At 52.4% G+C, this 17,854-nt stretch overlaps 2 protein-coding genes across 2 annotated transcripts; both read left to right on the top strand.

Moving 5' to 3' along the window:
* Positions 1-1,520: 1,520 nt before the first annotated feature.
* CALHM3 (calcium homeostasis modulator 3) lies at positions 1,521-4,429 on the top strand. Its single transcript, XM_010564994.1, has 3 exons — positions 1,521-1,810; positions 2,732-2,987; positions 3,968-4,429. The coding sequence occupies exons 1-3, from the start codon at positions 1,521-1,523 to the stop codon at positions 4,427-4,429; spliced, it is 1,008 nt and encodes a 335-aa protein (XP_010563296.1).
* A 6,402-nt stretch (positions 4,430-10,831) lies between these two features.
* On the top strand, positions 10,832-13,275 carry CALHM1 (calcium homeostasis modulator 1). Its single transcript, XM_010564995.1, has 2 exons — positions 10,832-11,380; positions 12,808-13,275. Exons 1-2 carry the CDS (start codon positions 10,832-10,834, stop codon positions 13,273-13,275), a joined length of 1,017 nt encoding a protein of 338 aa, XP_010563297.1.
* The last annotated feature ends 4,579 nt before the right edge of the window (positions 13,276-17,854 follow it).

Consider the following 17,854-nt stretch of genomic DNA (forward strand, 5'->3'; position numbering starts at 1 on the left):
GGGAGGGGGGGGGGGGGGGGGGGGGGGGGGGTGGTCCCTGATGTCCTATAATGGCAAAATGGAAACATTAGCTGATTAGCCATGGGGTTTTATTGCTGAAGGATGAACATTAACAATCTTTTCCACTCGCAGGTAAAGGATAAATATTATGGGTGGTGCAATTGCATTTCATTAAAGTAATAGTGAGAGTTGCTGTTTAGATCGGAGGAGATGACATTGTGGCCCTGTGAGTCAGCGTGTGTCACACATATGCTGTATGTGCCTGTGAGCAACTATAGGTACCCCTCCCCGCTGCTCCCTTTCAGTGTGATCCCATCAAGGCAACCAGCCCTGCAATGGGAGCCAGCGTGGGCAGAAACCTCAGTGTTGGCAGCAAATGTACTTCAGTGGAGATGGTTCCTCTCATTTTAACAAAATGGGTAAACATAACACCCTTTTTTTTCCCGTTTCCTGAATGTGTGTGGAAACCTGAGCTGAGAAGAAATCTGAAAATGTTTTCAGCTGAGAGCTGGGGAGAGGAAAATGATGTTGAATACATCAGAAAAAACCTGAGCGTCCTTGTGTGGCAATGAGCTGTATTCATATGTAAAATAAACTTTTGAGAGGAAAAGAGGAATTGCCTCTGGGATATTTAAAATGGACAGAAGATGATAGTCCAGTCCCATGGGACAAATGAGCCAGCTGCTCTGATTGCACCATGCCCTCTGACACGGAGCAAGAAGGAGCCCCAGTGCAAGGGCCTTGGATGTGGATGCAGGTATGGTACAAATGTCACAGGATGCGTATAACAAGTAGCCAAGAGCAGCCTTTGCCCTGAAGTGCCATTCCACGCTCTAAAAGCTATCGATTCTCACAGCCTCCTGACTGAAGGGTTGGTCCTTTCAGCCCATTTTCATAGGGAAACCTGAGCTCACAGTTATGTAGCATGCTCGAAGCCAGGCGTGTTCCCCCATGCCCTGCTCACCAAAAAGAAATGGGACCTGCTTCACCAGAAAGAAACAGGGCGGCAGCAGTAACACAGATGAGCTCATTTGACTCGCCTGGTTTCTCCTGGCCAATGAATCGCTCAACAGCCTTCAATCAGTGGAGAGGGCAGCTCACAGGCATCCACTGATGGCTCTCCATTGGGAGGTAGCATCTCCAGGAGGGAGGGACCCAGCACTACCGGAGGCTGTCACAGGTTGGCACATGGGACAGCCCTGAAAATTAAAAACAGGGTGGAAAAAACAGCTGCTGGAGGCTGTATTCATCTGCTCACCTAGAAAAGCTACCAACTGCCCCAGAAGATAAGCATTGGGTGAGAGACAGACCTGCGAAAGCCGTGTGCCAGTGGGGAAGCCCCAGCACAGGGTTTTCCCACTGCCACAGCAGCTCTCTTCCATCCCCACTCTCCTTCCCTGACCAACCGGGGGCTGACCTGTGTCCTCCACCCCACGGCAGCAGAAGGGGGGACGAAGGGAGACAGGCTGTGCCAAACAGCCCAAGGATTTCCCAGGAGGAGCACCCCTGGCCAAAAGAACATGATGGACCGTTTCCGGATGATCTTCCAGTACTTCCAGTCCAACTCGGAGTCTGTAATGAATGGGATCTGTGGGCTGTTAGCCCTGGCTAGCGTAAAGATATATACTTGCTTTGACTTCAGCTGCCCCTGTCTGCCCTGGTACAACATGGCATATGGCTTGGGGATCATGTTCGTACCCCCCATCACCCTCTTCGTCTGCGGCCTCATCCTCAACAGACAGTCCCTGGTGATGCTGGAGGAGTGGAGGCGACCACAGGGGCACAGAAAGAAGGACCTAGCTGTCATCAGGTGGGGTTTGCACCAGGAATGGTGTCCCTCCTTTCACCTCCCACTTAGCTGTCTCACCTCCATAGCTTTGATCCTCCCGGTAAATAATTTTCTTCTAAGCTCAGCTCCGAGACCTTTCTCCATGAGCGTGGAGGGGCAGGGGCATAGTAAATGCATTTACAACAGCAGAAATGAAGGCAGAGCCTCATCCCATCCCAGCAAAGCAGGGCAGGAGTGCCTCAACACCAATGGCTAGATTTATGCTGCCACCCTGGGAAAGTGCATTGCTGCCTGCCCTGTTGTGTGTGCGCAGGGTTTCTCCTGGGGCTTACATGTGCAAAAAGATGAAGCATTTCCACTTAAATTTGCAGAAAGATGGGCATTTCCATCACAGTCATTCTTTATCGATAGCCTTGTGTCTTCCTTCCTTTCAGTTGAGTTTCTACTGACTTACACTATGGAAAGGAGAGGAGAATCACATTCGGTCTGTTACATACAAAGTTTTACCCAGTGCACAGATTGGCAAAGAGTAGGGCAAGAAATGGTGCAGAGAAAAGTGATTTTCTAGGTAGAAACCAAGCTGATGAGAAAAGAAAGAGTGAATGCAGGAGACAAGGGAGAGCTGAGAAGGATTTGTGCATGGGAGACATAAGTATACAATTGCGGCAAGCATGTAATGAGAGGACCATGCACTGCATTGAATGCAGGCAGCACACAGAGCACTGCTGAGCACCGGCACAGATTTCACTGGGAGGCAGCACCAACAAATTGATCCCAGAGCAGAAGAGGCATCAGCTGGAACAATGCTGGGGACAGTCCTGGGAGTCAGCTCCCTGGCTCTGGGAGGGCTGCTTGGCATAGGGCAGCCTGCACCCATCAAGGCTGTGGATGAGGAGAAAGCTCCCAGCATTTACCCACTCATTTCTTTCTCTTCTGCCCCAGATACATGTGTTTCTCCATCATGCAGCGAGCCATGGTCGCCCCTGTCGTCTGGATTGTAGTCACCCTCCTGGATGGCAAATGCCTGATCTGTGCTTTCAGTGGCTCCGTGGATCCCGAGAAGTTTGTGGGCTTTGCCAACATCAGTCTGGTGCAGGTGCAGCAGCTGCTGGCCAAGGTGCCTTGCAAGGACGACGAGCTCATGAGGAACAACACGTCCCGCAAGGCAGTGTCCCGCTACCTGCGCTGCTGGTCCCAGGTAGGTCACTGCCAGCAGAGCCCCCCGTGTCAGTGAGGTGCCTGGGGCACGTGTCATCTGCTCCCGCTCTTCCTTGATTTTTCATTGCTCCGCCATGGTCAGGCTGGGAGCAAGACTACTCTTTGGTTCTTTACGCCCCCAAATGTTGCCACCCTCAGTGATAATCTCCAGAGTCACTCAGGTAGGGAAAAGGAAGGAAATGAAGGATAGTTTCATTAAAAGAACTTTGTTTCTAGAAGAACCAGCAGCTTCTAAACCCAGATAATAAAAAGCAGGTTGCAAGGCATATAGGTGTCTCCTAAGGCCCTGTCCAGTGTCAGAAGACCTTTCTAACTGCTAACCTTGCAGATAGGACCCGCTGTTTTAAGGGCAGCGCAAGCTGAGACAGACAAAAGCAGCTTGCTCAGAAATGAAAGGAGAACAGGACACAATGGGGAGTAGAGCCCTGCCCGGCCCCTGCTCTTGGTACAGGAGTGCCAGGTCAGAAATGAGGACCAGGGGGAAGGCATTGAAAACAAGCCCTTCCTTCTTGCGAAGTCAGACTACTACCATGTAGTCTGGGCTGTCTTCACCCTGCTGCCAGGACTCCTGGGCCCTGGAGCCAGTGTAGGTGGCAGATGAAGATCTCACTGGAGATAAGGGAGCACCAAAGGAGAGCACTGAAGTCCCCTTCCCCTGGGACGCTCCCGTGCTCAAAGCAAATGCCTGGCTGCTCCAGGCTAACTTTGCAAACAGTTATCCTACTGAACTATTGATGCACAGATAAATGTCCTATATTCACTGGGAGGAGATTACACCAATCCTCTGAGTGCAGTTTGGGGGTGCTGGACTTCAGGGACAGATCAAGGACGGGAGTCCAGATATGCCACATCTCCCCTCCAGCCACACAAATTCCCTGTCTCTGTGATACAGGCAAACAGCTCGTGACTGTCCTTGTGCCTGTCTTACTCCTGTTCTACTGCTTATTTCTTATCACCCAGGCACTTGGCTGGAGCATTTTGTTGATCCTTATTGTAGCAGTTTTCCTCACCCGCTGGCTCAGACCTTGCTTCAACCAGGCCACCCTCCTGCAGGCACGTCACTGGAGCAACTACATTGACATCGAGCAAAAGATTTTTGAGGAAACCTGCTGTGAGCACAGCCGGCTCTTTGCTCACAAATGCATCCTCCATTTCTTCAAAAGCATGCGACAAGAGATCAAACTGCACAGCTTCAGCTTGCCTAGGCAGGGAGAGGGGGCTGAAGGAGGGGAAGATCTTCTCCAGGGCATCACAGATCAGGACCAGGTGAATAAACTTCTGAAAATGTGGTACTATGAGAAACCTCCCCTGGATATCAGCCAGGTGACCCAGAGGCACCCTTTGGGGCAAGAGAGATCCTCTCTGCCCTGGGCAGACAGCCCCAGTACCCAGTCCAAATTCCTCCAGCACACTGATGTGTAAAGGGGCCTTTGCTTTGCAGACACTGAAGAGGCACTGCCATACCTCTGCACAAAGCAAGGACCAGCAGGTAGAAGACAGCGATCCTCACATCTTCCTCCAAAACCCCAACCCCAAAAGCTCCAGGGCATGCCTAGCAAAACCTCCAAAATAAACAACCTCTAAAGATCCAAAGGTCCCAGACTCAGTCACTGTTAATGACATTTCTCACCCAAGGACTCTGCATAGCACTTTTGTCATATTAAAGAGTTTGCAGCTCCTTACAGCTGTGATAAAACCCTTCTGGCTCAAGGAAGGATTTAACCAAGGCAGCAGCATCTGGCTGCATATGCAAACTGACTGGAGCAGCAGCTTCACAGAGGTGTGAGGAGCTCCTGCCCATTTCAGCGAAACCTGGTTCAGAGAGTTAGCAGCGCTGACAGTGAAATGATTTAATTGGCAACTCTTTTAGTACCACACCAACATGTTTACTCAAAGAGGCAAAATCACCTCCTACGTCTTCCCATCTGCCACGAGCTCTGGCTGCCCCCAGCCCAGCTGCCAAACTGTTCAGTCTCCCTCTAACAACCCATCAATACTTCCATGCATTTTCAAAACAAAATATGGCAACACACTAAAATTGATGGAGCAGCATACATTTAACTGAAGTTACCTCTGGATAAGTGTCCCTGGATTGGGTTGAATTTGCAGAAGGAAAAGGAGATGGAGGCTTTGCGTTAGGTATCCAGAGCAACGGGACTGTGCTGGAGTTCAGGTGGCTGCTCTAAGCACTGGCATTGGGCCATGGAAAGGACACACTGACTCTGCCTGAGAAGTCTGAACACAGATTTTAAACACTCCCCTGCTACATTTTAGTACAAACTGATCTATCCAGAGGAGCATCCTTGCATCACCTAGTTGGGCATGTCCATCCTTAGTTTCAAAACTGTTTGAACATAACCTTATCTCTGAGCCTTTAATGCTAATTACTTTCTTATCTGTCTTTTTCCAGCCCCTGTTGTAGATGGTGCCAACCATGGTGCCAGTTTGACTATTTCTGCCCAGCATTGCTGCTTGGATGCATTAAACTCTTTACTGCAAACTAGCCCAGTACAGACACATATATTCCTCCAGGCTGAGGCTCACACTGATGCCTACTTTGTCCCTGGGAGTGAGGGGTGCAAGGTGGAGGGGCTGTGAGGAGGGGGGGTGAAGAAGAAATGTCTCCTTGGCCGTGCATGGATAGATGGGGCAAGCAGGGCCCCCAGGAGGAAAGAAAAGGGTGGGAAAGAGACAAAGAAACCTGCCACCACCTTGTGACTAAATCCAAAATGAGGGGTCACATTGAAAACATATATTAATCCCACAAATTAACTTATCGAGCTGCTGGGAGGTGGGTCACCTCCTCCCCAGGATGTTTGTGTGCATGGAGTCAGGGAGGGAGGAGATGCTTGGCAAAGCACAGGGAGGCCAAATAACTCCATGGCCCATCCGTGGGCGGCTGCACCCCTCTGCCAGCTGAGGCACAGCCAGGAGCTGCAGGGTGCAGAGGGATGGGCTGCAGAGCTTTTCTTATTTGCATAGCAAAATCAGCTCTGGCTGAATCCCTGAGCTCCCCTGGACGTGGTCAGAGAGGGCACAAAGCCAGTGGTGGCCTATGCTGGTTGGGAATAACACAGCAGTCTTCCCACCAGGAGCTCTTTAGGTCCAGGGAGATTCTGAGCTCTCTTTTGAAATCAGCATTGCACTTTAAATTTTGTCTCTGGTTTACTTCTCTCAGACGCAACATCACAAATCTCAGCCTGAGACTCAGTTCGGACTCACCCCTCCACACTAGTCAAATCGGCTATTTTCCTAAGCAGCTCAGAGCAGAAGTCCACAGCTCCCCTTTGCATGCTGCTTTCCATGTTCTCGGGTTTTAAGTCATCCCAGAGTGGCCACAAAATATGAAATGCAAAAAGGGGAAGCGGAACAGCTTTGTTATCTCTATCAAGAGGAAGAAAAACAGAGGATTTAAGGCCACTGCCATAGACTTTTGCAGGTCTACAAAGGCTCACATGCTGCTGGGAGGGTCAGTCTTGTCATGAGTAGCTCCAGTTGGACAGGGCTATTGGTGTTCATCCCTCCCAGCCTCCCCGAGTCCCTTGCTGTGTTCCCCTTTGAAGCCAGAGAACTCTTTTCCATTGTGGAAAATGGTAACTGGCACCCCATGACGGGACAAGAGGCAACAGGCACAAACCCCAAATGCAGGAAATTCCTTTTAAACAGAAGAAAACCCTTACTTATTTTGACGGTGATGGAACAGGCTGCCCAGAGGGATTGTGGCACCTCCATCCATGGAGATATTCACAACCCTATTAGATGTGTCCCTGAGCATGCTTTGAGCAGGGGGTGTGGACCAGACAATCTCCAGATGTCCCTTCCCACAAGCTCTGCTAGGAGTGTGTACCCTCCTGTGGAAGTGGGAGCAGAGAGGGTAGTTCACAAACTTTAGGAGCTCTCTGTCTCTTAGGGCTGGTCTGATGCCTGACCTACAGACATGTCTGACGTGCTCAGGGATCCTCACCTGCCAAGAACCTGTGAAACAGCAGGGCTGACTGCAAAGACAACTTCCCCAATCTCTTCCCAAACAATCCTGATGGAAATTGTGACCGTTTTCATGTCCCTCCTCTCTATATCCTACATTGACTGGGACATGTAAAGCCCACCCTGAGTCCCTGGCTTGGTGTCTGTCTTGGCATCCAGGTGCAGGAGCCCATGCTGGGAGGGACTTGGGCATGTAGTGTCTCTCCCAGGACCTGGTTTCCAAAGCACGAGCAGGCTGGGATCGTGGAGGGAAGCACCAGCTCTGCCCTCTCTTGCAAATCCGTTGGAGTGAACTTCCTGTTAGCAAGCTCACAAAAACAAGGTCCTCCCTAACAAGGCAACACGGAAGGAAAGACCCAGAAATTGGCTTCTACGGGCTCTGTTTTGAATCCCACTGACTTATTGTTGGCCTCAGTGATAAGTGCTGGTGCTGTACACCAAGCAGGCTCAGACCCCTCATTCATGTTTAATGAAAGGTAAAGTTTTCCTGGAGATCAAAAAGCTCTCTGCTTTTTATGAGGTTGATTCATGCAGGCTTTGACGTGAATTGCCCTTCAAAAAGCCACTCGCCAGGTGAACAGGGAAGCCAGCCTGAGCTCTTAGCTAGCAATACAATAAGTCTCATCTATATTCATGCAGCCAAATCTCTTCCCATTTGATGAGATCATGCAATTAACCTCTCCACAGCAGACAGAGTGAAGACTGCCCAGGTATTACACGTGCTTTGTGCTCACCGCTGTGGTGGCATCTCAGGGTGAACTTGGCATTATCAGCTGAGCCCCAGGGCTGGTGTGGGGGGAAACGTCAGAAACTGCAGCACTGACTAATGGTCAAAACACCTGGTTTGGCTTCCTACCTCTGTACTGACGCACTGCAAAATCTTGGGGAAAAGTATCTCCCACATGCCACCCACCTATGTGCAGCTTGCCTTGGTGACATATCTCACAGCCACCAATGCAGCCACGCTGGTACCCAGACAGTCAGAGGTATCTTCATACTAATGTCAACAGCACAGGTGGTGCCTGGACTGGAGGGACTGAAGACCTTGCTAGTAGTCAATACTGCAACCATCTGTTTTATAGCCATTTGTAGTCCCAATATTCCTCCATCCTTTGGCCAGCTTGAGGGAGTGAGCTAGTGTGTCAAAGCTGCTTTGTGAAGATGAGGCTTTGTGAAGAAGGCATGCGGGAGAACACCAGCAACACAATCCACTTCTTTTAGATTTGTGCTGTAGGAACTAAGCCTGGCCCAACCGTAGCTATCACATCTCATTAGTGTTTGTCTCAGTTCTGACAAGCTGGGGAGGAGTCTGTCTGGTCAGCTCTGTGCTGGCAAATGTGCACAGGATCTCTGCACCGGAAAGCCCCCAGGTCTGCAGAGCTGACGGCAACGAGCTGAACTGAACCGTGCCCTTGTGAAAGGGGAGAGGGATGGAAGTGATGGGGAAGCTTTGCACCCCAGTATCAACACGTGGGACATGTCCACCACAGACCTTAGCTGGCTCTGCCCAGGTTGCTCCTGGTGCACAAAGAGCAGGGAGGGCAATGCAGCTATTCAGGTCCACTTGGGTCAAGATTGCCTGGTGTGCTACTGAATTAATAAGCCCAGGTAAAGTGGCATAGCTAAACTGTCAGCAATTCCGTGCTGTACGGACCAGCCAGCCCAGCACCCAGCTAGCTAAGGTCCTCCCTGCACCATGCACTGGTTGCATGGGAAACGTGCCCTTAGACACCTTAGCCTCAGGTCAAGGCATATAGCCAAATCCCCGCCCCAGCCCAGCCCCTCCTGCTAAATGGATGCACATTGCTGGCTCAGGTAGTCCTTGCTCTGCCCTTCCCTGCAGGATTCGAGTGATCTTCAGAGGAGCAGCAGCTCCACCGTACCCTTCAGCCCCTGTTGCTGCTGGTACCCACTGGCCTGATGGGCCCAAAGGGTTCTGCACAGTCCATGCCTGGAGGTGATCTGGTACCGCTGGGAAACACGGTGCCTCAGGGGATAGCGGCTGCCCTTGGGCCAGGGAGATCACTGGCAGGATTCACACATCCTCCTTGTATTCCCAATTCCTGCACATCCCAAATTCATCGAGGGGTTGGGATTATACCCACAAAAGGCGGCTGCAAGAAAATCGTTCAGCCTCCATCGCTGCCATTCAGAGCAAAGTGCATTCAAGCCTTTCAGAAATGCTCACTGAAAGTGGGTGAAAAGGAGAAATCTCAGGGAAAAAACTGAATCTCAGAGCTCTGCTGGGCAGGGAGCCTCTCCTGAGAAAGCAGAGGTACCCAGGGCTGTGATGCTTTCAGCAGGACCCACCTGCAGAGCAGGGTGCATCCTCTGCACCCCTGTCCCTGCAGCCGTCTCTCCTTTCTATGCCTGTTTTTCTCTAGCCCTAAAGCCAGGAAAAGCACTATGTACCTCTGGATGTTGCCAGACTATGCCAGCCAGGGTCTGAAGGATATTGTAGCAAGCCCTGAGGGCACAAGGCTGTGAAACCCAAGGAGCTACAGGTGTCATCTTGTAAGTCTGGCTGAAATGTAGACATTTGCAGGACAGATGGGAGCCACTAACAGACCTTGGCAATACAGATACAACATCCCAGAGCACCAAGAGCTTTATTCCTCCTCCTCTGCCTTTCCTTTTCCCTTCCCTTCCCTTCCCTTCCCTTCCCTTCCCTGTGCAGAATAAAACAGAAAAGGTATTTCCCAGTGAAGCAGGTACAGAGGAGGGGGCTGGCAGACCTGCGAGGTGCTTGCATTAGATGCTGCTGGGGCAATGCAAACATGGAGGGAGGGGTGGAACTCTGGCATCCCGCTTTTCCGTGTGTGCTGGCACTGAGGTGGGGTGTCCCATTCAGTCCTGGGAGGAGCACCCACCTCCTGCATTTGCAAACAGGTTCACAGAGGCCAACCTTATGTCAGATACGGAAAATCCTCTGGTAGATTATAAAGTTCTGTTTTAAATTAAGTTAGTTAGCCAAGATCACTCTGGTCTTTTCTGTTCTTCCTGTTTAATGGTGCCTCACCTGGAGCACCAATTCTGATCCTTTCTATTCTTCCTGATTGATGGTGCACCCTCTTGGCAGGAAAATGAACGACTGACCCAATACAGAGTGACTTAGCAGTCAAAGTGAGGAGGGGATACCTCCTCAAGTGACCGCCGAAGACCACCCGAGACCCCCACAGATGTGGAGAAGGCATCTGACATGTCATGATTACATAATCCTATGCATATGCATTAGATAGTTTGAATATGTATTAGGTAGGAGTAGTTTGATAAATTAGATGCAATTGTTACTGTATAAAAGGGACACACCTGATGAATCTGGTGTGCTTGATTTGTGGAAAGTCGACGGAGCACCCTGTGCGGAATAAAGCAATATCTCTCCTGAGTGTATGAGATTGGTCTATTGCACACCAGGTAACGAATCTGCTTTTAGGACAACAAACCAGCCAGCTCCCCTTCCTGCCCAGGGCACAGATTGCTCTGGGGAGGGCATAGCCATGGTAACACCTGCACCCTCCAGCCAAGGGGACTGGTGGCTGGGAGACTGCAGAAATAGGGATGTGGAGAAGAACAAAGACAGGTTTTAGCAAACCAGAAACAACCCAGGTCCCACAGACCCAAAGAAGAGCAGGAGGAAGCAAATTCTGAACTTTTGCAAGCAGCAAAATCAGCAGAAAAAAAAGTTTTAATTTTCTGCTTTCAATATTGGGGCTGTAAGAGTGCGTGAATGAATCCCAGAGACTTGTTGGTGCCCATCTTTGAAGAGGGGAGCTGAAAGAATGAAGTGAACCAAAGCCACATCTTGGACCCCAGTGAAGGGAGGAATCACATCAAGGGAAGATGGACAAGTTTCGGATGATCTTCCAGTTTCTCCAGTCCAACCAGGAGTCCTTCATGAACGGCATCTGTGGGATCATGGCCCTCGCCAGTGCCCAGATGTACTCTGCCTTTGATTTCAACTGCCCCTGCCTGCCACGCTACAACCTGGCCTACGGGCTGGGCATCCTCCTGGTGCCCCCCTTCATCTTATTCCTGCTGGGCTTCGTGCTGAACAACAACGTCTCCATGCTGGCAGAGGAGTGGAGGCGGCCCCAGGGCCAGCGAGGGAAGGACCCGGCTGTCCTGCGCTACATGTTCTGCTCCATGGCACAGCGCGCCATGATCGCCCCAGCCGTCTGGGTCTCAGTGACGCTGCTGGATGGCAAGTGCATCACCTGCGCCTTCTGCACCTCGGTGCCCGTGGAGACCCTGGGGAATGCCAGCCACCCTGGCCTCTCCCAAAGGGAGATGAAGCGGGTCCTCGCCCGCATCCCCTGCAAGGAGATCTACGATGGACAGGAGCTCATCGCCAATGAAGTGGCCATCAGGTACCTGCGCTGCATCTCGCAGGTAAGAGGCATCATGGCTGTGCCCTTGCTGGTAGTTTAGGGTTAGGCACTGCTAGCCTTAGCTCTTCCCTCGAGGGAATCTCCTTGTTGGAATCAAGCTGCAGGAGGAGAGACTGGTAATTTCACAGGGGTACAGGGTGTTCAAACTCAGCGCCGGGGAGTTATGCCTCCAGTGTGGTGCAGAGACTGAAGCTGTAGGTCGTCCTGATGATTTGGTCCCCGTTTCTGCCTGGGCAGTCTGGGGCTGCAGGGCAGCAATACACAGCCAAGCTGTATGCAGAGATTTATTTAGAGGGGCAGACATGGATGTTACTCAGTGGCTGGTGGGCTGTCACCCCCTCCTGTAACACACTGGTTGCCCACAGTTGCTCTTGCTGCTTATTATAACATGTGTAAATTATGGGCTGATAACCTTCTATGCCAATTGCGTCTGCCGCTTGCATGGAAACAGCCAGCATGTGTTTATTAACCATCTCGGAGAACCACAAATGAAGAAGTGCCACTAACTGCTTGTCCTGTGCTTAATTTCTCTCAAGCCCTCTGCTTCTGCCCACATTGGAGACAGGATGGTCTGACCCACTCTGGTCATTCATGTACTCCTGTTTAAAAGCAGCTCCCTTCCCTGACCTCCTTAGGGCAGACAGGAATTATTATCCCCACTTTAAGAGAAATAGACGTACGGGGACTTCTCCAAAGACACAAAGCAGTTTTTCCTGGGTAGACCTCAATTACCAGCTGCTGGGAAGCACTGGGAGCTGCAAAACAAGAGGTGCCACCTAGATACCCCCCCCAGGTGCTCTTTTAGGGGATGCATTTACAGTGGGGTTCACCCTCGTGAGCTCTGTCTGCACAGCCCGGAGACAGCCTGAGCTGAGACTGACGGTGAACAAGACAGACCGGTCCTGGCTTTGCCCTCATTTCACTCTTCCTGTCAGACCCCATTAACAGGGGAGCCTGTCACCACCACTCACCCACGATAGATGTTACTAAGTCCAACAGCTCAGGAAAAGGGTTAGACAGCTGCATAAACCCAGGGAGCATTTGGAGCGATGTTGGCTGCGAGTCAGAGGACACAGACTATTCTAGACCCAGGTGAGGCACGGTTGTATCGGAGGCAGGACCGAGGGCTGGGTGCAGGATTCAGTCTGGTGTTATTTATGGTCATTGCCTGCTGATGCTACGCAAGGCGAGAAGGGGAGAGGTGCTGCCTATGTGGGTGCATCGAACAAAATTTCAGCGCAGATGCACTGACATGGTACATAGAGTCTCCTCGTCCAGCTTTGCAATGTAAATGCAGCCGAATGTCAAACAACCCAAAGTGAAGCCAGGCTCGTTTGCAGCCCGGGGGGCTCCTGCCAGCTGGGGGGAAGTGCCGGGCGCGTGTTCTGCCTGCCTGTGACAGGTCTGGTTCCCCCCTCATCCCTGCAGGCTCTGGGCTGGTGCTTTGTGCTGCTGATGACCATGCTGGCTTTCTTGGTCAGATCCCTCCGGCCCTGCTTCACCCAAGCCGCCTTCCTGAAGAGCAGGTACTGGTCCCACTACATCGACATCGAGCGCAAGCTTTTCGACGAGACGTGCGCAGAGCACGCCAGGAGCTTTGCCAAGGTCTGCATCCAGCAGTTCTTCGAGGGCATGAGCACGGACCTGGCAGCTGCTCGTTGCCACCCACCCAGGAAAGCCCCTGCAGATGCGGGGGAAGCCGCCGAGAAGCTCCTGGGCATCACTGACCAGGGCACCATGAACACGGCCCTGAAGAGCTGGCACAGATGCAAGCCCCCGCTGCACCTCCACCCGCCTGCCCTCCCCAGTGGCAATGGCTGGGCAGGGGAAGAGCAGCCACCCGTGCACCCCCCTGTGCCCCGAAGAGAGATGGCTGCCTACTACAGTCGGGTATGAGGGGGCACAGGGCTATGCAGAAGCAGAACCTCACTTTTGGGAGAGGGGCTGCAGGGAGGGAGGACAGGTGGGCATCCGAGCCGGGCAGAGGCGAGGGCCAGTGCCACAGGGGCTGCAGGGGAACGGGCACCCAAAGGGTTCGGCGGTGCCGGTGTGATCCCATCTGCTCTCACATCCAATCCTATAGCATCGGTAATTCAGGCAAGGAGTTTTGTGCTGAGTGGGACAGCTACTCAAGGTTGTGATGGACAAGCCCCGGGGATGCTGAAGGGCACGATGTGGCAGCCAGACAGACATGCCATGTGTCTCACACCACCAAGCACCACGTTTGTGTTGTGACGGTTGCCAAGGCACACACTACCAGATGTGCAAAACTTCCTTTCTTTTACCATGTGCTCAGCACTGGCAGTGCACGTGGGTTTAGGCAGTATTAGAAATCCTCTGGTGGGGAAACAAGCTAGGGGTGCCCCTTTCGCATGCCAAGCTGTGAAACCCCAAGAGTCTCCCCATTGCCCCTCCACACACTACATCCCCAAAGACATACATGGCTTCCAGGCCAAGAAAAGCTTTAAAATAAATTTGACCCAAGCAATGAACTAGTGAAGGGACATCCCGTATTGCATTGCACATGACAGGAATGGCGTGGCTGGTGTCACAGGTACTATTCAACGAGGAGTCCACAGAGATGCTCCTTGAAGGGAGTGTCTAGACAAGGAGAGCAGCTATCATTCAGCAGCATGGAGTGTGGGGGCCAGGCCAACCCCCTGCCACAAATTTGCTGCAGGACAGTTTGTTCTTGCAGTTTTACCTGGATTCCTCCCTGACACAATGACTGATGTTAAAAACCTGCCTGGGTGTTTGTTTAAGGAGCCAAATAAATAATTCAGGCTTAATGTTCAAGCTCTGTGCTCAGGCAGAAAGATTTATAAAAGCTATTTACAAAAGCCATTGGTGTTTATTTGAATGCAATGAAAAGGACTGGGGGGGGCTTTTGGGCCAAGCCCGGGGTGCTGAGGCCACTTGAGGCGGGGTATTTTGCCAGTGTGTGGCAGCCAGTGTCGAGCCAGCCCTGGCCCTTGGAGGAGAAGCCGGGGATACACCGCCAACCCTACGCAATACCAGGTGGCTGCCCATTTCCATAGAAACTGAGGATGATGGGATGCAGGCCCTCGAGGTGACTATGGAAGTCACAGCCCGGAAGAGTGTTCCCTGGTGGCCCTGATTTTATTACCAATATGCAGAAGGAAAACCCCTTTTGAGAGATGAGTTTTACCCCTGCCGCATCCCTTTCAAAATGCTCATCCCCTTGAAATTTCTGCTGCCGTGTTCTTGTTCAAAGCAACTTATTATGACTGGCTGGTAACTGAGGTGACTGTCATTTGCATAAACCTTAATTATCGGTGTATAACTCCACAGAGGCTGTGGGGAGAGGAGAACAAAGGACCAAAATGATGAGGAAATTCTCCGAGCTGCTGTGAGAGAGCCTTAGCAAACCCGTAGTCAAGGACAGGCTGAACCTGGCTGACTCCCAGGAGAAAGGAGTGTGACAAAGATTTATCATTAATCTTCACACCCCAAACTTTAATTAAGGCACCTGCCCAGAAATTAATAGGCACAAAACCTGATTTACAAAGCAAAGGAGATTAAAAGATAAAGATGGTTTCCACTCCTATTATTTGCAGTTCAGCACTGTTAATGGCTCACCAAGAAAGGCATGCTCAGAGTCCCCACAGTAGTGAGCAGCCTGCAGGACTGGCGGGCTCCACGGCAGAGCCATTGAGATACCAAAAAAATAGCATGCATTTGCAAAGAGAAGCTTTTGGACTTTTAATTCAGATTTTTAGGATCAGACCTCTGCCCCCATGCAGCAATTTTAGCAGTGGCAGAGAGTCCCCAAAGAGCAGGCAGGTTGTCCTCTCTGTACTGGATTTTGGGGACATCGTTCATCGCCTTTGGGAGGAGACCCTTCAATAGGGAAGCTGACATGGCCCCTGGGATTTCAGCCCGGCTGCGGTCCCGGTGCTGAGCCTGGTTAGCAGCAGTGCCCCGAGTGCGGAGCAAGCCCCAGGGCCCCCAGCTGAGCTGGCAGGCGCCAATGGAGGTGTGGGACTGCCCCAAGCACCTGGGAGCTGCAAAAACCTGCCCAGGGACCCCAGACCTGGGGGTAAGGACTCGGTCCAAAAATCCCAGCTGAACTGCTGACGCTTTGCTCCGAGCAGAGGGGAATGTGGGTGTCGCTGAGGATTTGCCTGTGCTAAAGACATCCTCTGGGGAGGGCTGAGTGTAACCCTGGGGACACAGCAACGAGGAAGCTGGGGAAGGAGGACGGGGGCCTCCGGCCTCTGCAACAGGCTGGGCGGGAGCTGGAGCTGAGGGACAGATGGCGGAGAGGAGGGAGCGAAGCAAGGAGAAAGTGAGGCGTCCTCGGCTGCCTCGCAGGCATCGCTCTCCAGAGGAAGCAGCAAGCGGAAAAGCTGAGCCAGGCAGGAATGCACCGTGCTCGCCAAATCACAGGCTGTGCCCAGCCCCACACGCGTGGCTCCCCTGGCCCCCCTCAGCCCCCACCGCCCCCCACAGCAGCCTCGCTGCTCACTCCCGGGCGGTGGGAAGCAAGACCTGGCCACCCTGCAGAGCTCGTGACGGCGGGTTCCTGCTTCTCCCGAAAACCCAGCCTGGCTGGCATCTTCCCCGCTGGCTCAGCCGGCTCCCGTGCACAAAAGCAGCAGTTTCTGCCCCTTCCTGTGGGACCAAGGGCTTCTCCCACGCTGCCCCTGCCTGCTTAGGGTGGCTCCAGGCTCCTGTGTTGCGCAGCTCAGGTGCCACCCTCGGTTGAGCTGGGTGCCACCAGCATGACTGCATCCTCTGGGCACCGTGGGTACATCCACCCCCCAGGCTGGGGGGCTCCAGTATTTCCCCTTTGCACCCCAGCGAGGTGCCCCATCGCTCCAGGCAAACTCCGGCCCATCCCAGCCAGCCAGCCTTTGCACAGCTGCATCGCGGGTTTGAAAAAGGAAGATGTGCTTTTTCCAGTGACTCATTCTCAGCCTTTCCTTTCCTTTTTTTTTTTTTTTTTACTTTTAAAGGCACAACCTCAGCCTTGCACCCAGCAGAAGCCAAGCGCCTGCTCTCCGCCCCACCCAAGCACAGGGCCCGAGAACAACCTCCTTCCTCCTCCCAAAAGCCGACAGCCCTCTTAAGGCTGTTTTCATCAGCTTTCGCTTCGCCCATCAGGCCGGCCTCAGCCGCATCCCCACTTCTGCACAGCCCCACTTCTGCACTGCTGGGAACCCCCCGCAGCCAGAGCCCGAGCAAAAACCACACAAGGAGCTGAGAAGGCTCCAGAACTGGTTTCATCAACTTTTCAAGTAAGTGACTTCATTTTTTTCTTGCTTTCATGCACGTTTCAGGGAAAGACTAACAGAAGCTGCTAAAAACTGATCTGCTGCAAACAACTTTTCCCCTCCCCTCCTACCCACCTCTCTCTCTTCCAGGCAGGCACCATAACTACCAAGCAGAGGAAGGGTAACCCCCCCCAAAATGACATACTCCCCTTTGCCAGCTCCTTTTATTTTTGCTTTGCTGGTTGCCAGACACCGTCAGGAAGGTCGCAGGGCCTTGTTTATCAGACCTATTTGCTGATAACTCTAATAACAGGGTTTTGAACCCCCCGCACTAGAACAAGTTTGCAGTTTTAGCGTCTGGCTGCAAATGTGGTGTACCACGAAGCGCGGCAGCTGGAGATGGAGGCCTGGCTCCCTGTCACATGGCTGCAGTTTTCAGCTGGTCCATCTCCTCTGCTGAGGGATTTTTGCATACAGAAAACTGGGAAGATACAGGAAGACATTAAGGGCTGCTTGTGTTTGAACTCAGCAGTATCACAGTGTGATTTTAAAGGGATTGCCATGGGTTAGACACAGCTGGGAGCTGAGGCTAAATTTCTGCCCCCATTCCCCTCTGCTACCCCATGGAAAAGAGGGTAAAAGGGGATTTGCTGGGGTAGCAGATGAACTGCAGCACAGTAGTGATTTAAAGCACAGTGCATGAGCAAGCCCCGTACAAGAGACCACAAGGAATAAGGTGCCTTTGCCTCCTCTGCACGGATGTGTCTGCAGCCTTTTCCCCGCAGCTGGGGCTGGCCCAGGGAACCCTTGCTCCGTACATGCCAACTGGCAGATGCCGGCATCAGGGCAGATTTCGGGCAGCCCTGCTGTGGGTCAGGGCTCCCCAGGAGCCCCAGATATGCACCAATGCTGCTGGCACTGTGCAAGCTGCCAGAGACAGTTAATTGGGTGCCTGGGTCCTTCCTGTCTCCAGCAAACCCCAGTGACAGCAGTTCCCCTGAGGCCAGCGGGTTTCATCACATGGGTGAGGGTTCCCAGACCTAGCAAGGTGCTTGGGGCTTCCTGAGATGAAACCCGGTGGGGATGCAGCGGAGACGGAAAGTCAACTAAGAAATTAATTAAATGCAGCTTGCAAGTGGCATGGGGGAATGGGCATCACTGCAGAGGGCATGAATTTCCCCATTATTTCCCCGTCCTTCAAAAAAATCAGGGTACATGCTTTCCCCTGCTTGGTCCTG

The sequence above is a fragment of the Haliaeetus leucocephalus genome, unplaced genomic scaffold, assembly GCF_000737465.1.
Source record: "Haliaeetus leucocephalus isolate CR32 unplaced genomic scaffold, Haliaeetus_leucocephalus-4.0 Scaffold184, whole genome shotgun sequence".
In the NCBI taxonomy this organism is placed as follows: Eukaryota; Metazoa; Chordata; class Aves; order Accipitriformes; family Accipitridae; genus Haliaeetus; species Haliaeetus leucocephalus.